The sequence below is a fragment of the Oncorhynchus keta genome, chromosome 5 (assembly GCF_023373465.1).
Source record: "Oncorhynchus keta strain PuntledgeMale-10-30-2019 chromosome 5, Oket_V2, whole genome shotgun sequence".
NCBI lineage: Eukaryota > Metazoa > Chordata > Actinopteri > Salmoniformes > Salmonidae > Oncorhynchus > Oncorhynchus keta.
Window position 1 is genome coordinate 24,381,931 of NC_068425.1, and position 23,691 is coordinate 24,405,621.

The following is a 23,691-nucleotide window of genomic DNA, read 5'->3' on the forward strand; positions in this document are numbered from 1 at the left end:
TTTTTCACAGTTTTCCACTGTTAGCTTCATCAGCTGTTGTACACAATGATTTATATATACACTAGATGAGTTATAGTGAGCGCTGTGTTGAAGCCACCTTGCCTCCATCTTGGCACTCCCTCACCTTTGTAAAAAATATTTACATTAGTTTTTGCCACATTTATTTTATTACAGACACCTTATTCTATACTTCTAAATGATACTATGTGAGCTAAAAAATATAAATACACTACCTTGCCAACAGTAAGTGGACACCTCTTCAAATTAGTTGATTCAGATTTTTCAGCCACACATGTTACTGACAGGTGTATAAAATTGAGCACACAGCCATGCAATCTCCATAGACAAACAGTGGCAGTAGAATGACCGTGCTGAAGAGCTCAGTTACTTTCAACGTGGCAACGTCATAGGCACCTTTCCAACAAGTCAGTTCGTCACATTTCTGCCCTGATCCAGCTGCCCCGGTCAACTGTAACTGCTGTTATTCTGAAGTGGAAACGTCTAGGAGCAACAACAGTTCAGCTGCAAAGTGATAGGCCACTCAAGCCAACAGAAGGGGACTGCCGAGTGCTGAAGCATGTAGCACGTAAAAACTTCTGTCCTCGAATGCAACACCCACTACCGAGTTCCAAATGGCCTCTGGAAGCAACATCAGAGCAAGAACTGTTTGTTGAGAGTTCATGAAATGGGTTTCCATGGCCGAACAGCCGCACACAAGCCTAAGATTACCATACGTAATGCCAAGCGTTGTCTGAAGTGGTGTAGTGGAAACGCGGTCTCTGGAGCGATGAATCACGCTTCACCATCTGTCAGTCCGACAGACGAATCTGGGTTTGGCGAATACCAGGAGAACGCTACCTGCCTGAATGCATAGTGCCAACTGTAAAGTTTGGTGCAGGAGGAATAATGGTCTGTTGTTTTTCATAGTTCGGCTACGCCCCTAAATTTCAGTGAAGTGAAATCTTAACGCTACAGCATACACTGACATTCTAGATGATTTTGAGCTTCCAACTTTGTGGCACACAGAAATGGTTTGTTGAGATTGGTGTGGAAGAACTTGACTGGCCTGCACAGAGCCCTGACCTCAACCCCATTGAACATCTTTGGGCTGAATTGCAACGCCGATTTTGAGCCAGGCCTAATCACCCAACATCGGTGCCCGACCTTGCTAATGCTCTTGTGGCTGAATGGAAGCAAGTACCCGTACCAATGTTCCAACATCTAGTGGAAAGCTTTTCCAAGAAGAGTGGAGGCTGTTATAACAGCCATGTGGGGACCAACTCCATTTTAATGCCCATGATTTTAGAATGAGATGTTCAACAAGCAGGTGTCCACATACTTTTGATAATGTAGTGTATATATAAAAACATTTTCCTTGAAGTTGCATTTTTTGAGATTTCTAATGTTACTGTCTCCATTACAACAACAAAAACTAAATACGTGTAATTTTGTCCTTGAAACAATGAATGTAAATGCTGTACAAATTAATTCATTCCTTTGGAGAACTGCTCCTACTGGGGAGTGCCAATATGGCCAACCAGTGGCGTCAAAGTCTTTCAATGGCCAATACATAGCATCATCAATCCAGGGTTTACACCTCGAGGTCGGGGCCCCGGGCACATGCCCGGTGTGCCAGTTTGGTCAACCCCCGGAAACTGTGGGTTGACACAATTGACAGACAGAGAGACAGACAGACTTACAGAAATACCTTTTTTACATTCCAATCATAAGTATTAAAATAATGTACATTATCAATTAAATATCTATTGTGATACATCATTCTACAAATACATTGTAGTCAGTAATAATATATGTATTTGATATTCACAGTGGTACCATGTACAAATACTGTATATTTGGTAGGGTTTGGAAGTCATAAAGCCTTACTCTATTGTTATGGATCCAGCGAGGCTTTGCCAAAATAATGCTCTTACTGCATGTGTAAATATTTAGAAGATTGCTATGGAGAAACCAATCCAACGGGGGACTTCCAGACATGTCGTAGAGTAGGATGGAATCCCTGACTGTTTACAAGGGAACTCCCCTCTCTCTCTCTCTCTCTCTCTCTCTCTCTCTCTCTCTCTCTCTCTCTCTCTCTCTCTCTCTCTCTCTCTGTCTCTCTGTCTCTCTCTCTCTCTCTCTCTCTCTCTCTCTCTCTCTCTCTCTCTCTCTCTCTCTCTCTCTCTCTCTCTCTCTCTCTCTCTCTCTCTCTCTCTCTCTCTCTCTGTCTCTCTCTCTCTCTCTCTCTCTCTCTCTCTGTCTCTCTCTCTCTCTCTCTCTCTCTCTCTCTCTCTCTCTCTCTCTCTCTCCCTCTCTCTCTCTCTCTCTCTGTCTCTCTCTCTCTCTCTCTCTCTCTCTCTCTCTCTGTCTCTCTCCCCCTCTCTCTCTCTCTCTCTCTCTCTCTCTCTCTCTCTCTCTCTCTCTCTCTCTCTCTCTCTCTCTGTCTCTCTCTCTCTCTCTCTCTCTCTCTCTCTCTCTCTCTCTCTCTCTCTCTCCCTCTCTCTCTCTCTCTGTCTCTCTCTCTCACTGACTCTCTCAATTAAATCCTTGACATGTAAAGTGTTTAACACATACACTGAGTGTACAAAACATTAGGAACACCTTCCTAATATTGAGTTGCACCCTCTTCTGCCATCAGAACAGTCTCAATTCTTTGGGGCATGGACCACAAGGTGCCGAAAACACGCCACAGGATATCAAGTAGGCTGGATGTCCTTTGGGTGGTGGACCATTCTTGATACACACGGGAAACTGCTGATAGTGAAAAACCCAGGAGCGTTGCAGTTCTTGACACACTCAAACCGGTGCGACAGGCACCTACTACCATACTCCGTTCAAAGGCAGTTAAATATTTTGTCTTGCCTGTTCATCCTCTGAATGGCACACATACACAATCTTTCACTGTTGGAGCTAGGAACACAAGCATTTCGCTACACCTGCGATAACATCTGCTAAATACAGTGGGGCAAAAAAGTATTTAGTCAGCCACCAATTGTGCAAGTTCTCCCACTTAAAAGATTAGAGAGGCCTGTAATTTTCATCATAGGTGCACTTCAACTATGACAGACAAAATGAGAGAAAAAAATCCAGAAAATCACATTGTAGGATTTTTAATGAATTTATTTGCAAATTATAAAGTATTTACTTTGATTCTGGAGTCTGACAAAATGTTTCCATAATAACAACATGGTTTCATAGCCCTGCATTACAAAACAACATCTGTGTAATCTCCATGGTAACTTTTTTCCCTCTACAATGACTCACTCTGGCTTGTAACTAGGACACACCATTGACATAATGAGGAAGAAGTACCCAACTGTCATACTTGAGTAAAAGTATAGATATCTTAATAGAAAGTTACTCAAGTGAAAGTGAGTCACCCAGTAAAATACAACCTGAGTAAAAGTCTAAATGTATTTGGTTCTAAATATACCTAAGTATCTGTAAAAGTAAATGTAATCCCTAAAATATACTCAACTATTAAAGGTAAAAGTATAAATCCTTTCAAATTCCTTATATTAAGCAAAGCAGATGGCACCATTTTCTTGTTTTTAAAATGTACTAATAGCCAGGGATACACTCCAACATCATTTACAAACGATGCATTTGTATTTAGTGAGTCTGACAGATCAGAGGCAGTAGGGATGATGACAATGTGTTCTCTTGATAAGTGCGTCAGTTGGACCATTTTCCTATCCTGCTAAGCATTCATCATGTAATGAGTACTTTTGGGTAGCAGGGAAAATGTATGGAGTAAAAAGTATATAATTGTCTTTAGGAATGTAGTGAACTAAAAGTAAAAGTGGTCAAAAATATAAATAGTAAAGTCAAGTACAGATACCCCAAAAAACTACTTAAGAAGTACTTGAAAGTATTTATACTTAAGTACTTTACAGCACTGGAGAGAATAGTCCCAGTCGGTATTCACATAATAATAAGGAATTCCCCATAACCACGCCAACAAATTGGAGAAACCAACATTCCTTCCAATTGACCCACATTGTAAAAAAAGCAACTTCGTTGTCGAGAAATAATTTTAAAAATCCAGAAAAGCTGCTGTGTTGTTCAATGTACATGTAACCAGGTCAAATATTCTCACCTACAGTTCACAATGCTAGAAGAGTCCTGTACTGTGGCTTCAAGCTATTGGGCGTGGGAGAGTGGGACATGTGGGGACCTAGTGTCCAAGTAGGCTTCATGTAGCTGTTGGTGGAAATCATTTAATCACAGGTAAGACAACATTTAACGTCTTTACACTGAACAAAAAATATAAATGCAGCATGTAAAGTGCTCATCCCATGTTTCATAAGCTGAAATAAAATATCCCAGAAATGTTCCATATGCACAAAAACCTTATTTCTATCAAATTTTGTGAACAAATTTGTTTACATCTCTGTTAATGAGCATCTCTCATTTGCCAAGATAATCCATCCACCTGACAGGTGTGGCATATCAAGAAGCTGATTAAACAGCATCATCTATCGCTCTCTTTTTTCTTACCATCAACACACGCAGTACAAGACTAGAGACTCGGTTTGTTTTACTTTAACAACCAACTACTATGGTAAAAGTTTACAATAGTTTTCCTATTCATATCTGGATCCTGGGACACAGTTATCATTAACCCTGGAACCACTGATATATGTCCCGCGATCCTTGCTCAAAACCTGACCCAAATTACGACATTACCAACCAGAACGTTCCGGTATCATCATCAACTTGTGTCGATCACATTTTTACTAACATGGCTGAACATTGTTCTAAAGCTGTATCAGTGGCACGAGGTTGCAGTGATTATAACTTGGTTGCACTCACTAGGAAAACTAAAATACCAAAGGCTGGCCCGAAGGTAATCTACCAAAGGTCCTACAGAGGGTTCAATCAGGACTCACTCACTAGGAAAACTAAAATACCAAAGGCTGGCCCGAAGGTAATCTATCAAAGGTCCTACAGAGGGTTCAATCAGGACTCACTCACTAGGAAAACTAAAATACCAAAGGCTGGCCCGAAGGTAATCTACCAAAGGTCCTACAGAGGGTTCAGTCAGGACTCACTCACTACGAAAACTAAAATACCAAAGGCTGGCCCGAAGGTAATCTACCAAAGGTCCTACAGAGGGTTCAGTCAGGACTCACTCACTAGGAAAACTAAAATACCAGAGGCTGGCCCGAAGGTAATCTACCAAAGGTCCTACAGAGGGTTCAGTCAGGACTCACTCACTAGGAAAACTAAAATACCAAAGGCTGGCCCGAAGGTAATCTACCAAAGGTCCTACAGAGGGTTCAATCAGGACTCACTCACTAGTAAAACTAAAATACCAAAGGCTGGCCCGAAGGTAATCTACCAAAGGTCCTACAGACGGTTCAATCAGGACTCACTCACTAGGAAAACTAAAATACCAAAGGCTGGCCCGAAGGTAATCTACCAAAGGTCCTACAGACGGTTCAATCAGGACTCACTCACTAGGAAAACTAAAATACCAAAGGCTGGCCCGAAGGTAATCTACCAAAGGTCCTACAGAGGGTTCAATCAGGACTCACTCACTAGGAAAACTAAAATACCAAAGGCTGGCCCGAAGGTAATCTACCAAAGGTCCTACAGAGGGTTCAATCAGGACTCACTCACTAGGAAAACTAAAATACCAAAGGCTGGCCCGAAGGTATTCTACCAAAGGTCCTACAGAGGGTTCAATCAGGACTCACTCACTAGGAAAACTAAAATACCAAAGGCTGGCCCGAAGGTAATCTACCAAAGGTCCTACAGAGGGTTCAGTCAGGACTCAATCGTGGATGAGATTAAGAATGTGCAATGTTTAGAAGTGTAGTAAGGATGATCCTGAAATGTCACTAAGTTTGTTTAAGAAATGATTTATGAGTATAGCTGATAAGCATGCCCCTTTAAGAAATGATTTATGAGTATAGCGGATAAGCATGCACCTTTAAGAAATGATTTATGAGTATAGCTGATAAGCATGCCCCTTTAAGAAATGATTTATGAGTATAGCTGATAAGCATGCCCCTTTTTTTAAGAAATGATTTATGAGTATAGCTGATAAGCATGCCCCTTTAAGAAATGATTTATGAGTATAGCTGATAAGCATGCCCCTTTAAGAAATGATTTATGAGTATAGCTGATAAGCATGCCCCTTTAAGAAATGATTTATGAGTATAGCTGATAAGCATGCCCCTTTAAGAAAATGCACTGTGAGGTCAAACGGTGGCACATGGATTGATGATGAGCTGAGAAAGTTTATGATTCAACGTTTTGATGCCAAAGAAATAGCAGATAAATTGTGACCAAGCTAAACAAAGGAAAGAACGAGGGATTCTATCAGCACAACATTGATGAAGTAAAGGGTGATGGGAAAAAACTGTGGAGAATGTTGAACACTATTATGGGTAGGAATTTGAACATGTCCCCCCCCTCTTTTGTTGAATCAGAGGGTATTTTTATTACAAAAACACATGACATCACAAACAAATGAATATTTTACAGGCAAAGTAGACAAGTTGAGGAATGCTATGATTCCAACTGATGGCTCTATGTCATATACCCTTATAAAAGATTGTATCATGAAGGAGAGGCAATGCATGTTTGAATTTCATCAAGTAAAAAGGAAATTGGTAGAAAGGATGTTGTTGTCTTTTTCGGATGACAAGTCACCTGGTACAGATCATCTTGACACCAAATTGCTTTACAACTAACCAAATATCTACCCCGATCTCTGGGGTGTGCCCAGAAGTCTGGAAAGAGTCAAAGGTCATTCCACTACCTAAGGATAAACAATCTGCATTCACTGGTCCTAATAGTCATCCTATAAGCTTTCTGCCTGTGTTAAGTCAATTATTGGAAATAATTGTATCTGTACAAATCCAGCATTATTCATCATGATTATTCATCATCATCATCTGATAATGGGTTTCCAGCATGCATACGAAGAAGGGCATTCCACGAGTACAGCGATATCACAAATGACAGATGATTGGTTAAAGAGTATGGATGACAGGAAGTTAGGTGGTGCAGTGTTGCTAGATTTCAGTGCTGCTTTTGGTGTAATTGATCATGAACTGTTACTTGTTCAACTCAAATGTTATGGTCTTAACATTCTGTATACTCTCTTTGTTCTAAGGGTAAAAAAATTATAAAGCAGCACAATTGAATTTTAAACCCCAAATCTATTTGCATGAAGAAACAACCTGTCATTCATTACAAACTTTTTGAAAATCTGGGTTTTCCCTCTTCACAATACAGAAAAACTTCATTAAATCAGTGGACACCATTCGGTTTTATTACAACACACCTGTCATAATTGTTTTCTTTACTAAAGTAGAGGTTTATTATTATTATTGCTAAAGGTACTGCATAGGTGTAAACATACAGCAGAGGCTGCTGCGCGGGGGAGGCACTCCCTTCTTTGAATGTGTGGGGTTACAAGTGCCTTTCCCAGCTGCTCCAGGAACACCCTTCTCTTGTTCTGCTTATCAGGCATACAGGCAGGGTTGATCTTGTTCCATATCACGAAGGCATTGTATGAGGACACATCAATGATGTTATGGAAGATGACCAGGGGCCAGTGGGCAGTAAACCTCCTGCAGCTGTAAATTCCAGCTGTGGCTTCCTGTCCTCACGATCACTGATCTCAGCTGTTTTAACCACTGTGCTCAGGAGGACCACATTCTTGTTCCTCTTTGGGAGGTAAGAAACTAGAGTGGTGGTGGGGGTGAAGGCAAACTTTGATGAGAAGGCCTCTCTCCCCCTTGTTGCGAGGAGTGCAGGGGAAGCTCAGGAATGTTCTTTGTAACTGTGCCAACCATGGTGATCTTCCTCTTCAGGAGCTGCTGGCTGAGTTCATAAGAGGTGAAGAAATTGTCACACATGACATTGTGCCCCCTCAGTCCATCTGTCACATCAAGCACAACCCACATCCCCTGGTTTTCTCCGGGCCTCCACCGGTCTGCTTCCCTGTGTAGACTTGCATCTTCCATGCGTAGCTGGATTGTGCATCACAGGCCACCCATATCTTGATGCATACTTTGCTGGCTTGCTGGGCATATACTGCCGGAAAGGACAGCAAACTTTTGACAAAAGAGATCACTATCAGAAATGAGTATTAGTGTCAAAGAAAACAGTCACATAAATCAAAGATATTACAGAAAAACAATAATAAAATGAACAGTGAAAATCACTTACATTACAGATATGAAAATAAACATTTACCTCTGAATGGAACCAGTTGCTCATCCACTGTTTCTTCAGGCCGAGGGTTTTAGAGGTATGGCAGACACTCCACCCACTTCTCCCAGACCTCTCTTATGGCCGCTAGTTTGTCTCTCACACGTCTTGCAGGTCTTGGCTCATGGGTATCAAACCATAGCATTCTTGAGAAAGTGTGAAAGACTTTCAGTGGCACGGAAAATCGCCCATCCACTCTCTGCATCCCAGAGACTACATGTAGCCTCGCCTCGGGACCTTATACACACCCGCTAAGATTAGCAGCCCTATATAGGCATGCGGGTCAATCTCATCCATCCTTTTCCAGTTGTCTCCATATTTACAGAAACACTCCAAATTTGTCATCTCCAGGATGATTTTGTCAATTGCTGGTGTGATGAACAGTTAGAATGTTGAGTCAAAGTCCTGGGCAACTGCATGTGGGACCAGGGGTCATCCTTATGACATTTTGTGTTGCCATTCGGCCCTGGTTGTCATATGGTGACAAGGACCATGTTATTTTGCTGTTCTTTGACAAAAATGTCTCTCTTTCAGCTTGGGGGATTTCTTCTTCATCTGAAGATGATGCATCGTGCTCTGGGTTGTATTTTTCCCCATCTTCTTCTTCAGATACCTCCCCCTCTTCGAAATCATTGTTCTGTTGTTCCTCCTGGACATCTGATAAAAGATCAGATCTCTGACCTGTTGGGCACTGAAACGTGTACTCATGGTTCAGCAAAGAGAGAACTGGGGGGACTGTCATCTGCAGCACTGTTACAGCCTCTGACTCCATTCCCCATTAGTAAACAATGCTTTCAAGAAAGTGTTTATTTTGTCTGAAATTGTTTATATTTTGTCTGTGAACTTGAGTAATGTGTGGGGTCGTGCACATGCACAATAAAGTTTTAGTTTTGTCTGAGTTCAATCAGCATCACACATCATCTCAATTTCTCATTGTGTGTATGTGTGTCTTTGGTTTTTGTGGTGTGTAAATTATTTTATAACTGCTGGGTCAAAAATTACCCTTAGACAATCTTTGTACCCTGGTGCTGTAAAGCTTTCATGGAAATATGAACAAAGGCGATGTTTCACTTTTTCTAATGTTGGGGTTACTCTAGGAGAAGTAATCAAATTTAAAGTTGAAAAAATATAATTTAGGGGGTTTTCTCCACTGTTAAACATAGTGGCGGGTCATTTTTGACCCTTAAGACAACACAGGGTTAAGTCTGCAGTTCTATCCTGGATGGAAAGCTATCTATCCAGAAGGAAAAAAATGGTTCTTTAATTAATGGTAACTTTTCAAACAGTAAAGATATACACTGTGGTGTTCCTCAAGGAAGTTGCCTAAGCCCACTTCTCTACTCTATCTTTACTAATGATTTACCTTCAGTAATGAACAAAGCTGATGACTCTACAATGTATAGCACAGCATCCGAAAGTAATGAACTAACATGTCCTGAGCAGTGAACTAAGAATGGTGTCTGAAAGGGTTGATATGAACAAATTGGTGTTTAATGTTTCTAAAACTAAATGTATTGTATTTGGTTCAATATATATGCTTGCTGATGACCCCCCAATTTAATTTGTCGATGAATAGAATGTATGTAGAGCAAGTGAAAAAACAAAACTACTAGGCGTCATGTTGGAAGATGGGTAAGGGAATTGCTGTTACAAGAAAATGTTCAGAGTATGTAACATCAGGCACACTGAATCAGGTGATTCAATCCCTGGTCCTATCACACTGAGTACTGTCCAGTTATATGACCATCTGCAGCAAAGAAAGATAAAAGCACAAAAACATCCTGTGGCGGACTGCAATAGCATCGAATAGTCCCTGTGATATGCAACTGTTCAGGGAAGTCAGGAACCAATACACACAGTCAGTCAGGAAAGCAAAGGCTAGCTTATTCAAATAGAAATTTGCATCCTGTAGCTCTAACTACAAAACATTTTGGGACACTAAAGTCCATGGAGAACAAGAGCACCTCCTCTCAGCCGCCCACTGCTCTGAGGCTAGGTAACACGGTCACCACCGATAAATCCATGATAATCGAAAAATTCAATAAGCATTTCTCTACGGCTGGCCATGCTTTCCTCCTGGCCTCCCCAGCCCCGGCCAACATTTTTGCACATTTTGTTTATATTGTTGTTCAGTATCGTATAGTCTTTAACTCCCCTGATTACTTGTAGCTGTATATTCCGTTAGTTTGTGCTGTTGGTCTCACTCAAGTGGCTGCTAGCACAGTCATGAAAAGGGGCATGAGGGAATCCCTACAATATTACGTATTCCTAAGTAGTAGGTGTCGGGGTAGGTTCCTTGTCAATCATTGGCTTATTGGGAAGTAAATCAATCAAACCTTTGTGAATGAAATTGCAGACAGAAGTTGACAACGGAAACACAGCACGTATGTTTCAGAGTAAGTTCTGCAAAGTAAAAAAGGTCAAAGTTGCTTTATACTTGCAGTCAACCCCTAGTGGTGTAACTGCCTACATCAACACCTTCTACTCATGAGACCAAGCCCATGCATATACAGTTATACAAACTTGCAGGAGAAAACAATAGTCCAGTATTTTCTAAGGGCTCAGCAGTTCCATTCAGGTGTGGCTTACAGTGGTATGTCAGACTTCTCTCTTATCTATTTACTCCCCTGCAGGGGTCTATGTCTATGTATCACTTTTAGCCTTGAGGCGCTTTCTCACAGACACCCTGTTTTTACTGTTTTGACTAACTCACACATCTCTCAGACCGTTTCTTATAAGAGGCAGAGACTAGAAAATAACTAAACCGTATAATGCATATATATATTACTAATCTGTGGTCCAGGACCCTATACATGTAGTGGGGGAGTGTCTTATAGCCCTTCCCCTTCTATTAATACATCATAAGCATAATCAATTATTATAATACATCAATCATTTGGTGTAGCCCCCATCATGACCAAGGTGACCCCCATCATGACCAAGGTGACCCCCATCATGACCAAGGTGACCCCCGTCATGACCAAGGTGACCCCCATCATGACCAAGGTGACCCCCATCACAGGCAATGCTGAAAAGTAATCTTTAGATGTACTTTTCTTAAATGTAGTTTTGTAATTGACTAAAACAAGCAGAAAATAAAATTACTTTTGAAAAAGGTAACCACAAGTTGTTTTCCCCACAGGCAGGCAGGGGCGCAACGTTCTATCTAATACCGACTGGGACTATGTAAAGGACATGTAATGAATGTGTTGTTAACATATATTGCATATGTTTCTCCATTTAGTTTCTTTTGCAGTTTCCGAGGTCACCATAGTGGACCTATATATTATTATTATTATATTATATTATTATTATTATTATTATTATATATTATTATAATTATTACCTAGGCCGTTTTCGGGAAAAATCATGTGTTGTGTCTTTGATAGTATCATGTTTACCTTATAAAAAACAAATCAACTTTGAATTAAAACAGTTGTATTTGGAATTAAACATAAATACATATTCAATACAATATTCAATACAGAAAGAGTATACTTTCCAAGTCACAGGGGGCTGCTGAGGGGAGGATGGCTCATAATAATGGCTGAAATGGAACGGCATCAAACACATGGAAAACATGTGTTTGATACCATTCAACCAATTCTGTGTTCCAAGTATGTCTATTGTTTTCTTAAAGGGGGCTGAACTTCCTGATTTCAATTATCCTCATTAGGAAATTATACTAAATGAGTTTTGGGTCTCGGAGGAACTCTTTGATGTGGGCGTTTGTGTTTGTTCCGGCGTGGGAAGCATTTCTACTTACACTGTGCTAAAACAGTACACACCCTTTGAGAAAACTTGAAACATTCAAACAAGGTTTTGTGTCTGGAAGAAGCCTAAATTAGCTAGCACGCTATCCAACTTCTTTGCCGGCTGGTGTGCGACAGTGTCAAAATTGTTTCGACTTTGGATAGCCTATCTCTGGGGATAGTTAGCGACTGTCAATAAATTACACATTGTAAATAGGACAATATTTTCATGTTACACATGTTTTATAGGCGTCTCATGAAATGCTTACATTTCTTTAATGTAGTTGGTTTGAGACATAGGCCATTTTCTACCAGAGAATATACGTTTTTTTATTGCCTTCAGTTGCTCTTTAAGTAATGCTACTTCTCAAAATTATAATAATAATCAATTATGAAATATAAAATTAAAATTCTCTGTCTGAAGTTTAAATCTGACTGCACTGGGAAATGTTATTATTAATTATTTTTTTTGTATTATTGTTTTTAAATTGGCAGTGCATTCAGATGATAAAATCACCTTAATGTATAGCAGGTGATTTATAAAACTCTAAAATCACATAGAACATAATCAGACAATATTCTCTGTGTGCATTAATGCATGTTTAAGATGTAAGTACTTATTTTCTGCACTAGTGTTCTTCAACAAAAACAGATCAAGTCTATGTAGTGATGATGTCTTGTGAAAAATGTATTGCAAAATATATATAGCAATGTATTGCACCATGTATTGTTGGAAATAGACTCAAAACAATTCATGAGCAGCTTTCCTATATCACTTATCTATCTATATGCCCTTTTATGACTACAATCACATTACATCTACCCCTTTTTTAAGAAGATGAATATTGCAATGTCCGATAAAGCCCCAAATATTTATATTGAATCTCCAATATATTATCTCTTATTTAGGGCTGGGAAGGGTCTCATGTGAATCAGAAGATCATGGGATGGATAAGTGACCCATTTCAGTGTGGAACATGCCTTGTCATCATTTTGCCTGAGGAGCTACAGGCTAGCCACAAGTAGTGACAGGTTTTGAAGAACACGTCCAGGAGGTCATAGCTCAGGGTTTAACAGTTCAGGGGTCAAGAGTTTGTTTGCATACGTGTAATGAATATACTGCTTATGATGGAGCAAACATAGTGAGAATATAAATCTGAGATAGTCCTCTCACTCCTCCATCCATCCCAGGTTATGATGTGTGGTGCATCGGTTTAGCCCAGACAAGGTTCCACCAGACCAGCAGATCAGGAGTCCTTGGGGCCTGCGAAGGGAAAGGTGTCCACCCATCTCTGTGTGCGGGCCTTGCACTGGTCCCAGTCATAGAGGGGGCGGTACTGGAAGTGGCGCTGGGCCTTGTCTGAACCCACTGTGAAGGAGGTGCTGGCCACAGCGAGGGTGTAGCTGTTGAGTAATGGTGTGTAGCTGCACACAGGCTTCAGCACCCAGCGGAGCAGGTCATTCAGGCACGCCACAAACCACAGCACCAATAGCGGCACATGAACCTGGCGGAAGTTGAACCCAGACAGGAACTGCATGTTGAAATCCTCATAACTCTTGTAGGGTGAGTCATCATAGCAGAAGTAAACTTCCCCTCCAAGCCTTTGGGGGTGCTCTCTCAGGGAGCGAGCAGCCAGCAGATGCATCCAAGCCACATTACCTGAAAAAAAAAAGAAAACTATGCTGAGAACGTGTATACCACCAGCCTAATCCATCAGGGCTGTTCAACAAGTTAAGTCGCCACCTTGGTACATAACCAAGAGCCCAGTAGAAAATCAGCTAAAAGGACAACTCAAGATCTTGTAGGTGTGGCTAGGTATCAGCACGCGTTTCAGGACTCACCTGCATAGACACGACCATGTTCCGTGTCCTTTGGGACGCCTCGAATGATCCAGCCCCCTGTCCTCACACCCATCTGATAGAAGTCCCTCATCAGCTGGTGCTGCTCACCATAGATCCCTGTGGGACGGAGGGAGCATGTGTACAAGCAGGCCCCTTCATTCACCTGGCCAGAGAGAGGAGAGGAAGGATGTGGAAACAGAGCATTAGAAACTGAAGGGAGCAGATGGGAAATGAAAACAGTTTTGAAACCCAGAATCCCAAATATGCAGTTAACTCAACATGTTAACAGAAGGGTGGAGTAGCCTAACACACAAGGCCACAAGGGAACACTTCAAAAGCTTTTTGGCAGAGTAACAGTCGACAGGAATTCTACCATTCATCATAACTCATACATATTAGTTTTTTTACGCAGAGTAATAGCACAAATGTGGCCATTGGGCGAAAAAATCTTACATGCAACATAAGCTCCAAAACATTTTTTTGTAATGGATTACTATAGTATATTTGTGTTCTGTGGTAACTTTTGGAGCAGTTCAGTCAAAGAGAGAGAATAAGTATCTGATTATGGTCCATGAAGGGATTCCCTATCTGAATCAGGCTATTAATGAGGGTACATTTAAAGGCAACTATCCCCTGGATCTTTCAAATGTCCATCAAATAGAAGTGTGTGAGTTGGTCTGTGTGTGTTATTACCACGTCTTTGTATGAGATGTGATGTGTTAATAAAAGTACCTTATTGCCATTGGCCTCCAACACCAGTTTCTCTGCCTTGGCCTTGCTCCTGGGGTAGGGCATATCATGATAAACATTGTAGATGGTGTCTTCATCACCTCTGTGCATGAAAGAGAGAGAGGGGAACGGGGGGGGGGGGTTATTATTTGATGACCTTGGAACAGAATATCACATTCACATGTGGAATGATTCAGTATAATAGCCAGATGGACATGGCAGTTTTCATGATGTTGTTTCTCCTTGCTGGCTGTGCAGGACTCATCCTGTTGTTTCTGTGAATATTTTAGCAAAGCCAGTCATGCATGCAAAGGCTGACAGACATTTTTACAGATACCGTGACTGCTTTAGCTGATGTGAAAGGAAGAGAATGCCAAACACATCTGCAAATCCGCAGTGTGTGTGTGTGTGTGTGTGTGTGTGTGTGTGTGTGCGTGCGTCTGTCTGCATCTAGAAAATATTTTCAACACGCGACAACTGGCAGGACGATATCAGGATTGGCTGGTGATCAACTATTTCCCTCATCTCTCTCTGTCACTAATTCCTTGGTATGACAGAAATTCGTTAACATCTGAAATGTTACGAAAGAGATATGACAACGCTACACAAAAACATCTACGGCTCCCAGGACCCGCCAGCCTAAAACAGGTATAACCAGACAGTTATAAGCTTTGTGTACCGGAGCCTATTACCTAACACAGGGCTGTTTTTATGATTTAGTTATTGTTGCCGCACAGTTTTCCTGACATCATCACACAGCATTGCAAAGTACATTGGCCTGGATATGTTCATATTGAACTGCAATGTGCAGCTTCAATTCAATGGTGCAGATGAATTCTATCCTGTGATGTTACTTATAGCTACTATTGACTGTCATCTTTGTCACATATCCACTTTTCTTATAGGGACCATATGTGATAAGTACATTTCTAAACACACCTATAATAACACACAATGACATACACTGAGTTTACCAAACATTAGGAACACCTTCCTAATATTGAGTTTCACCCCCCCCACTTTCTCCCTCAGAACAACCTCAATTTGTCGGGGCATGGGCTCTACAAGGTGTTGAAAGCGTTCCACATGGATGCTGGCCCATGTTGATTCCAATGCTTCCCACAGTTGGCTGAATGTCCTTTGGGTGGTGGACCATTCTTGACACACGGGAAACTGTGGAGTGTGAAAAACTCAACAGCGTTGCAGTTGTTGATACAAACCGGTGTGCCTGGCACCTACTACCATAACCCGTTCAAAAGGCACTTCAATAGTTGGTCTTGTCCATTCACCCTCTGAATGGCACAAACACAATCCATGTCTCAATAATCTCAAGGCTTAAAAATCCTTCCCCTTCATCTACACTTCATCTACACTGATTTATGTGGATTTGACATCAATAAGGGATCATAGCTTTCACCTGGTCAGTCTGTCGTGGAAAGAGCAGGTGTTCTTAGTGTTTTGTATACTCAGTGTAGAGTATAACATGTCTGCCAAATCAGAGGCTAGTGCTTTTGTCTGTGTTAGAGAGGGAGGGATGAGAGAGGGAGGGATGAAGGAAGTGTGCCTTGATGTGGGCTCTGCTTAATATCCATCATCCACTAGACCTTAACGCAACACTATGACTGGAATGCTCCCTATCTTTCATGTCTCTCTAATAATAATAATCTTTATAGTCTCTCTCTATTCCTGTCTCCCATCTTTCCCCTGACCGGTCTCTCTCTCCTCGCAGTAAATGTCTCTCGATTGAGAATTAGGGAAGAATAGAGACATACGAGTTCATAGAGAAATCAGAAAAGAAATAGTCACATGCCTGATATAATGCAGATAAGGGAAATATCTACCGTACAGGCTAGACAAAAGACAGATGGAGGACAGGTAGTGATTTATTGGAAAGAGGAAAAAAACAATGAAAGCCTAAAGGAGAAACAGATGTTTGTGAAGTAAAACTCTACCTGATAAAGGGGTCTCCTTTCACATTGGGGCCGACCACCTCCATGCTGCTGGTGTAGACCAGATACTGAATACCATTCTCCACACAGGCATTGATCACATTCACAGTTCCTGTTAGAAAGACGGAGAGAGGAAGAGAAATAACTAGGCCAATAACTAGAGGTAATCATTGATTTAACTGCAGAAAGAAAGGGCTAGGGTGGGATGCGGTCAACAGGAAGTGTGTGCAGAACATCTGGACAAAGACATTGGCAGACTATGAGTACACAAGCACCTGGAGGAGCATGTTCTAGGAACTAGCCCGGGATGATAAGTGTTTTCTCAGAGCTCAACACAAACATCCTAGAAGGATCTGATATACAGTAATTACACTAACTAATACAAACAACTATTCCTGTGAGGACAATGTCACATTTTCCAAGAGATGAAGAGCAGAAATATGGGACAGATACCCAGATCTGGGACAGTGACACACACACACACCATAGTAGGCAACCCACCAGACGGGGAATAGATAGAATAACCACAAACTGGAAACAAAGTGTCGGTGTTCAATTGGGCTTATATAATACTTCAAAGGGCTTGCTATTTTAATTTGATGTTGTTAGTTTAATAGAAACCAGATGAATTGCAGTGGATCACAGAGAGCAGCTGATTCCCGTCAATAAGTTGAGTTTGTAGGTAATTCAGTTGCATGAAAACCACCTGACAGGCTGGCACTAACCTTATCGTGAGATGTGAAACCTTTTGAGAGGAGTCTTTTACAGCCATTTCAATCTCATGACAAGCACACACACAATTTCTATAAACAGACCTTCTCAGAGACTCACACACATTTACCCACTACATAAATAAATAATGACCTTATTTGTGTATGTCTACGATTGCTGACTATAAAACCATTGCTGTAGTTGTCATCCTTTAACAGACTCAAGGGGCAGTTTTATAGTCAGAATGTTCAGAGGAAAACACCAGGCACTATAGGAAGGGAGAGGCGACAGGCAAACAGGAAAAACGTGGGTTATACCATGAATCACAATAACTTTAGGGAATACTATTTCATGGGTTTTCATGAGTCTCCATAACAGTTCCTGTTGTGGTTTAATTTACAGTCAAGAGAAGCCAACCACCCATCCTATGTTTGTCTCCTTCTATCATCCATCATCTCAAAGGCAACCATTTCTCCCTCTTCTCTTTTCCTTTCCCTCAACATATTTTCCATTCCCTTCTTCGTAAATCCTCCTGTGTCTTAAGGCTTCCACACATCGCACCGAATGTGGATCTAGTGTTTGTCTGCCCACCGTTCAGCGCGCTGTGTTTTAGGGACCACCCGCTGTAGACGTCTGACTGACCACATTTGTTTTGCGATTCTACATGTACAAATTGGTGCATATTCTCAGCCAGTGAATGCTATTGCTGCACCTGAGGCCTTACCTTGAACATTCACAGCCTGGATGACTGTCTCAGGGACTCTGTGCCAGACATCCACCAGGCTGGCTGTGTGGATGACCAGGTCTGCCCCCTTGGACACCTCCAGGACACTAGAGTAATCTGTGATGTCCCCCTGCGTCACCACCACCTTTACCCGCTCTGACGAGGGAGAGAGGGATAAAAGTGGAGGGGGGGGTTGTAAGATGTTAGATATAGTGTAAAAGAGATTTAATTCTGGTGAAAACAATATCTATAAACTGATCTACAATGCACAATAATACAATTGATCCTAGATTGAGATTGAACAACAAGACATGGACATCACGTACAGAATAATAGCCTGAGAGAAGAATCAGACATGTTGTGGTTAGAAGGTCGAGGCACATATGTTGTGTGAGGAGGAACCAAGTCTTTCTATGCATGTTTCCATGGCTATATGAAGTATTCTTTCATTCTTTGACTTGAGTGTTCATTTGTTTCCTCTAAATCAGATCCTACGTTGCCTAGCTACCTAACCAAAGCTGGGTCCACTGAGGAACTCTCTGTCTCTGTTTCTGGAAAACATGTAATCCGATTGTTGCTATAAAAGATCCAATCACCCCACCACAATTAATGTCTTCTCATACAAGGTCTTTATGTTTATCGGAACACCGGTAGGTGGGTCTCAACAAAATCACGTTCTTCACAAATGTGTCTTTTGAGAGCATTTGTCTGTTTGTTCTGTCTTTCCTTCTTGGAATGATAAGATGGAAAATAAGCTTCCCTTATTCTCAATGTGCTGTCCCTGGCTTGGCTTATCTAGATCATGGCCTTGAAATATATCTGATGACCATGAAGCCAGGACGGGGCTGGAGTCCAAGTAACCACAGGAATGGTCCTGACTCTTAAAAAACACACTCTTGCCTTGAAGTCACACTACTGCAGCTGTCTCTTTTAGCTCTGCCTCAGTGGCTTGGTTAAGTAGCAAATCAAATCAAATTCTATTCGTCACATGCGCCAAATACTTACAGTGAAGTGCTTACTTACGAGCCCCTAACCGACAGTGCAGTTTCAAAAAATACAGATAAGAATAAGAGATAAAAGTAACAAGTAATTAAAGAAGAGCAGTAAAAAATAACAATATAGAGTGGCAGTGGTGTGGAGAGGGGGGGGGGCAATGCGAGTAGTCTGGGTAGCCATTTGACTAGATGTTCAGGAGTTTTATGGCTTGGGGGTAGAAGCTGTTTAGAAGCCTCTTGGTCCTAGACTTGGTGCTCCGGTACTGCTTGCCATGTGGTAGCAGAGAGAACAGTCTATGACTAGGTTGGCTGGAGTCTGACAATTTTCAGGGCCTTCCTCTGACACCGCCTGGTATAGAGGTCCGGGATGGCAGGAAGCTTGCCCCAGTGATGTTCTGGGCCGTTCGCATTATCCTCTGTAGTGTCTTGCTGTCGGGGGCCGAGCATTTGCCATACCAGGCAGTGATGCAACCCATCGGGATGCTCTCGATGGTGCAGCTGTAGAACCTTTTAAGGATCTGACATTATTTGATGATTTCCATTGAACCAAACCAAAGTTGGGTTTTGTAATTACCCAGTAACTACAGTAACTGTAATTTAAGTAATTACAGGAAGTGAAAGCTTCAGTCAACCTTGTCCTCTGAAGTTTACAAGCCCCTCTCTTACTAGGCTACTGTAACTACATGAGCTGCAGCAGCAGATCCCATGCCACGCAACATATACACCAATAACCAAGTTAAATTCTTGGTTTGTTTTGGTTATCGTTTTACTCATCACTCATACATCACTCATACACCTTCTCTGTGAAAACATATGTATGCTTCATATCTAAAGAGAACCTACAGAATGTAAATACTTTAGAAACATTTCAAGCAAAGGCTCAATGTTAAGTTGCAAATCTCATTCAATCACGGCATCTTGGTCTTTTCAGTTCACTGTTACAGCGAGATTAGAACTAGACTATGAGCTCTGATTACATAAAGTGTACTTTTGGCCTCCCCCTGGCTGGGCTATATGAATACTACTAGCCACCAGGCTTTGTGTACGCTTTGGAATAGCCTATATCCCTCAAATTCAAGTCTGGGCCTCGAAGCCCAATTTTTCAGTTTTTGATTTGTTAAAAAAAGTTTGAAATATCCAATAAATGTCGTTCCACTTCATGATTGTGTCCCACTTGTTGTTGATTCTTCACAAAAAAAATACAGTTTTATATCTATGTTTGAAGCCTGAAATGTGGCAAAAGGTCACAAAGTTCAAGGGGGCTGAATACTTTCGCAAGGCACTGTATATGTTGTTTACTATCCTAACATTTCCCTTTCAGTGACATTCGCTAACTCTCATCTCTGTCACACTCTAGTATGTATCTGACTTTCAGCTTTCCCATCTCTCCCTCTCAGTCCATCTACCTACTGCCCATTCTCCACCTCTATCCCATATATGACTCTGTTTCTGTAGTGAAGACTGACAATGGAATAAAAGTTTGTACAAAGTTAGTAAATTAAAATGTGCATGTTCTTATGCCTGAGAATATATGAGTAAGAAAGGTGTAAGCCAAAGATAACTTGTTTCTGACACCCTTTTTCATGGAATAAAGCTGATATCCAGAATTTATTTGATTGGGTATGTATGTGGGTAAAGGTTTGTGATGCTAGTCTAGGTTCTCACTTTCAGTCATTTCAATGTGCTTAGGTAGATACAGACCCGAACTGTTTCACTGAGGAGTTGACACTCCACCTCTTCTCAGTGCATAAACCCCTGGACATTCAAGATTAGAGGTCTTGCCACTTGAGCCTCTATAATCTTACTAGGAGTAGCTGGCCCAATAATAATTGTAACCATGAATAAGGGTTAAGAGTAGCTTAACTCATGTTTAAAACTCCACCAGTCCCACAACTGCAAATCATTCCGGACATGTATGAGCCGTTTTCAACTCAGCAGCCTCGTGTGGTGTATGGTTATGCCAATGAAATATGCAAAAAACATTATTAGACAAGAAAACTACAAATGGGGGTTGAGCATGTCAGTGAACTGCCAGACATTTACAATTTATGTTTCAAGCATATATTTTTGTTTTACCTGTGCTGTGGCCATTTAAACTTGAGTCGATGTGTTTGTCAAAAAGTCGAATTTCCTTTACCGCATCCTCTTTCTCCAAAAGGACCTGTAACAGGTGTTGTCCGAGGAACCCACAGCCCCCGGTGACGAGATAAACCAGGCCCCGTTCTTTAGTCGACATTCTTCACGGTTGCTAGTTGCTACTATCAATTGATGTTTGGTTGATTAGTTACTGAGTCGTCCTTGTTGATTTTCTCCAACTCCCTCTGCGATCCAACGTTCTAAACGAGCGGAGATACACAACGCGAAAGAACTAAATGAAAAAGACAGTGAGAGGTAGAGAGGTGCGTTCAGTCCTCTTAAACGTTTGCTACGTTGAACAACCGTTTGTACTGAACGACACACTCCCCCAAAAGGTTATTGAACGTTCTTGAATTTACTACCGTTTGGTAGATGTGGCGAGGTGTGGCTGGAAACAATGAGTTACGTGTTTTTAAAGGGAAGTGGTCATGCTAACAGTGTTCCCCAACCCTCGTCGTTCAGTACGGCACCGTTTACGTTCAACTGAACGTTCCAGAACGTAAAAACGTACTTAACGCAACACTGATCGGTTTGGACACAGCGATCGTAAACTGCTCCGCTTCACTGGACTTACTGAGTAACCTTCGAATTAGTGTTTGTTCTATCATCAAAGAAAGGCAAAGATCGCGATGCAAAATTAACTCGATTGGTCTTCTCGTTTAAATGTAGCTTACTGTAGATAGGCTATATGCCACCATGATTAGATTAGAGTGTATTAGTCACATGCACGGGGTTGCAGATGTAATTGCAGTGTACATTGAACTTCTTCAAAATCTGAGCTCCGACAGTGCAGGTCAAAGGGAAGTTATTGAAACAATACACCAAAACATATATACACATTTCCAACTCTAACAGTGATAAATGTCCATTGCAGTGGGGGCAGGATACATGTTTGCTGAGGGGGGAAATGTCCATTGGGGTGGGGGCAGGATACATGTTTGTTGAGGGGGGAAATGTCCATTGCGGTGGGGGCAGGATACATGTTTGTTGAGGGGGGAAATGTCCATTGGGGTGGGGGCAGGATACATGTTTGTTGAGGGGGGAAATGTCCATTGCGGTGGGGGCAGGATACATGTTTGTTGAGGGGGGAAATGTCCATTGGGGTGGGGGCAGGGTACATGTTTGTTGAGGGGGGAAATGTCCATTGGGGTGGGGGCAGGATACATGTTTGTTGAGGGGGGAAATGTTCATTGAGGGAGCAAATAGCTGACTAGTGGGGGCTATTCAGCAGCATTATGGTCTGGTGGTAGAAGCTATTGGCCAGTCTGTCAGTTTTTGCCATTATGCTCCTATACTGCCCGCGTCTGAGTGATGGAAGCAGGGAGAACAGGCCGTGGCTCGGGTGGCTGAGGTTCCTGATTATCTTCTTGCCCTTCCTGTGACACCTGGTGTTGTATGTGTCCTGGAGGGCAGGCAGTGTGCACCCAATGTTTCAGCTGAGGGTACCACACTCTGTAGCGCCTTACCGTCAGCAGCGGTGGGCTTGCCATACCAGGCTGCCATACACTTAGGTTGGAGTCATTAAAACTCGTTTTTACCACTCCACAAATTTCTTGTTAACAAACTATAGTTTTGGCAAGTCAGTAAGGACATCTACTTTGTGCAGGACAGAAGTAATTTTTCCAACAATTGTTTACAGACAGATTATTTCACTGTATCACAATTCCTGTGGGTCAGAAGTTTACATACACTAAGTTGACTGTGCCTTTAAACAGCTTGGACAATTCCAGACCATGATGTCATGGCTTTAGAAGCTTCTGATAGGCTAATTGACATCATTTGAGTCAATTGGAAGTGTACCTGTGGATGTATTTCAAGGCCTACCTTCAAACTCAGTGCCTTTTTGCTTGACGTCATGGGAAAATAAAAATAAATCAGCCAAGAGATCAGAAAAACAACTGTAGATCTCCACAAGTCTGGCTCATCCTTGGGAGCAATTTCCAAATGCCTGAAAGTACCACGGTCATCTGTACAAACAATTGTACGCAAGTATAAACACCATGGGACACGCAGCTGTCATGCCGCTCAGGAAGGAGATGTGTTCTGTCTTCTAGAGATGAATGTACTTTGGTGCGAAAAATGCAAATCAATCCCAGAACAACAGCAAAGGACCTTGTGAAGATGCTGGAGGAAACGGGTACAAATGATCTATATCCACAGTAAAACGAGTCCGATATCGAAATTACCTGAAAGGCAGCTCAGCAAGGAAGAAGCCACTGCTACAAAACCGCCATAAAAAAGCCAGACTACGGTTTGCAACTGCACATGGGGACAAAGATCGTACTTTTTGGAGAAATGTCCTCGTCTGATGAAACTGTTTGGCCGTAATGATCATTATTATGTTTGGAGGAAAAAGGGGGAGGCTTGCAAGCCGAAGAACACCATCCCAACCGTGAAGCACGGGGGTGGCGGCATCATGTTGTGCTTTGCTGCAGGAGGGACTGGTGGACTTAACAAAATAGATGGCATCATGAGGTAGGAAAATTCTGTGGATATATTGAAGAAACATCTCAAGACATCAGTCAGGAAGTTAAAGCTTGGTCGCAAATGGATCTTCCAAATGGACAATGACTCCAAGCATACTTCCAAAGTACGGAATTTTTCTTGGATTAAATGTCAGG

The 23,691-nt window shown here is 41.7% G+C and overlaps 1 protein-coding gene across 1 annotated transcript; it reads right to left on the reverse strand.

The window, feature by feature from the left end:
* Positions 1-11,653: 11,653 nt before the first annotated feature.
* Positions 11,654-21,582, reverse strand: LOC118372541 (3 beta-hydroxysteroid dehydrogenase type 7-like). Its single transcript, XM_035758474.2, has 6 exons — positions 21,011-21,582; positions 17,940-18,095; positions 16,508-16,616; positions 14,559-14,658; positions 13,827-13,989; positions 11,654-13,644 (listed from the first exon to the last, which is right to left on the reverse strand). The coding sequence occupies exons 1-6, from the start codon at positions 21,168-21,170 to the stop codon at positions 13,232-13,234; spliced, it is 1,101 nt and encodes a 366-aa protein (XP_035614367.1). The 5' UTR covers positions 21,171-21,582; the 3' UTR covers positions 11,654-13,231.
* Positions 21,583-23,691: the final 2,109 nt, after the last annotated feature.

Bases quoted from the DNA above. Each gene is read 5' to 3' on its own strand.
- LOC118372541 (XM_035758474.2), bottom strand. From the start codon at position 21,170: ATGTCGACTAAAGAACGGGGCCTGGTTTATCTCGTCACCGGGGGCTGT. The intron at 18,096-21,010 runs GTAAAACAAAAA...CTCCCTCGTCAG, and splicing joins TTTAAATGGCCACAGCACAG to AGCGGGTAAAGGTGGTGGTG. The intron at 13,990-14,558 runs GTACTTTTATTA...CTCTCTGGCCAG, and splicing joins TGGAGGCCAATGGCAATAAG to GTGAATGAAGGGGCCTGCTT.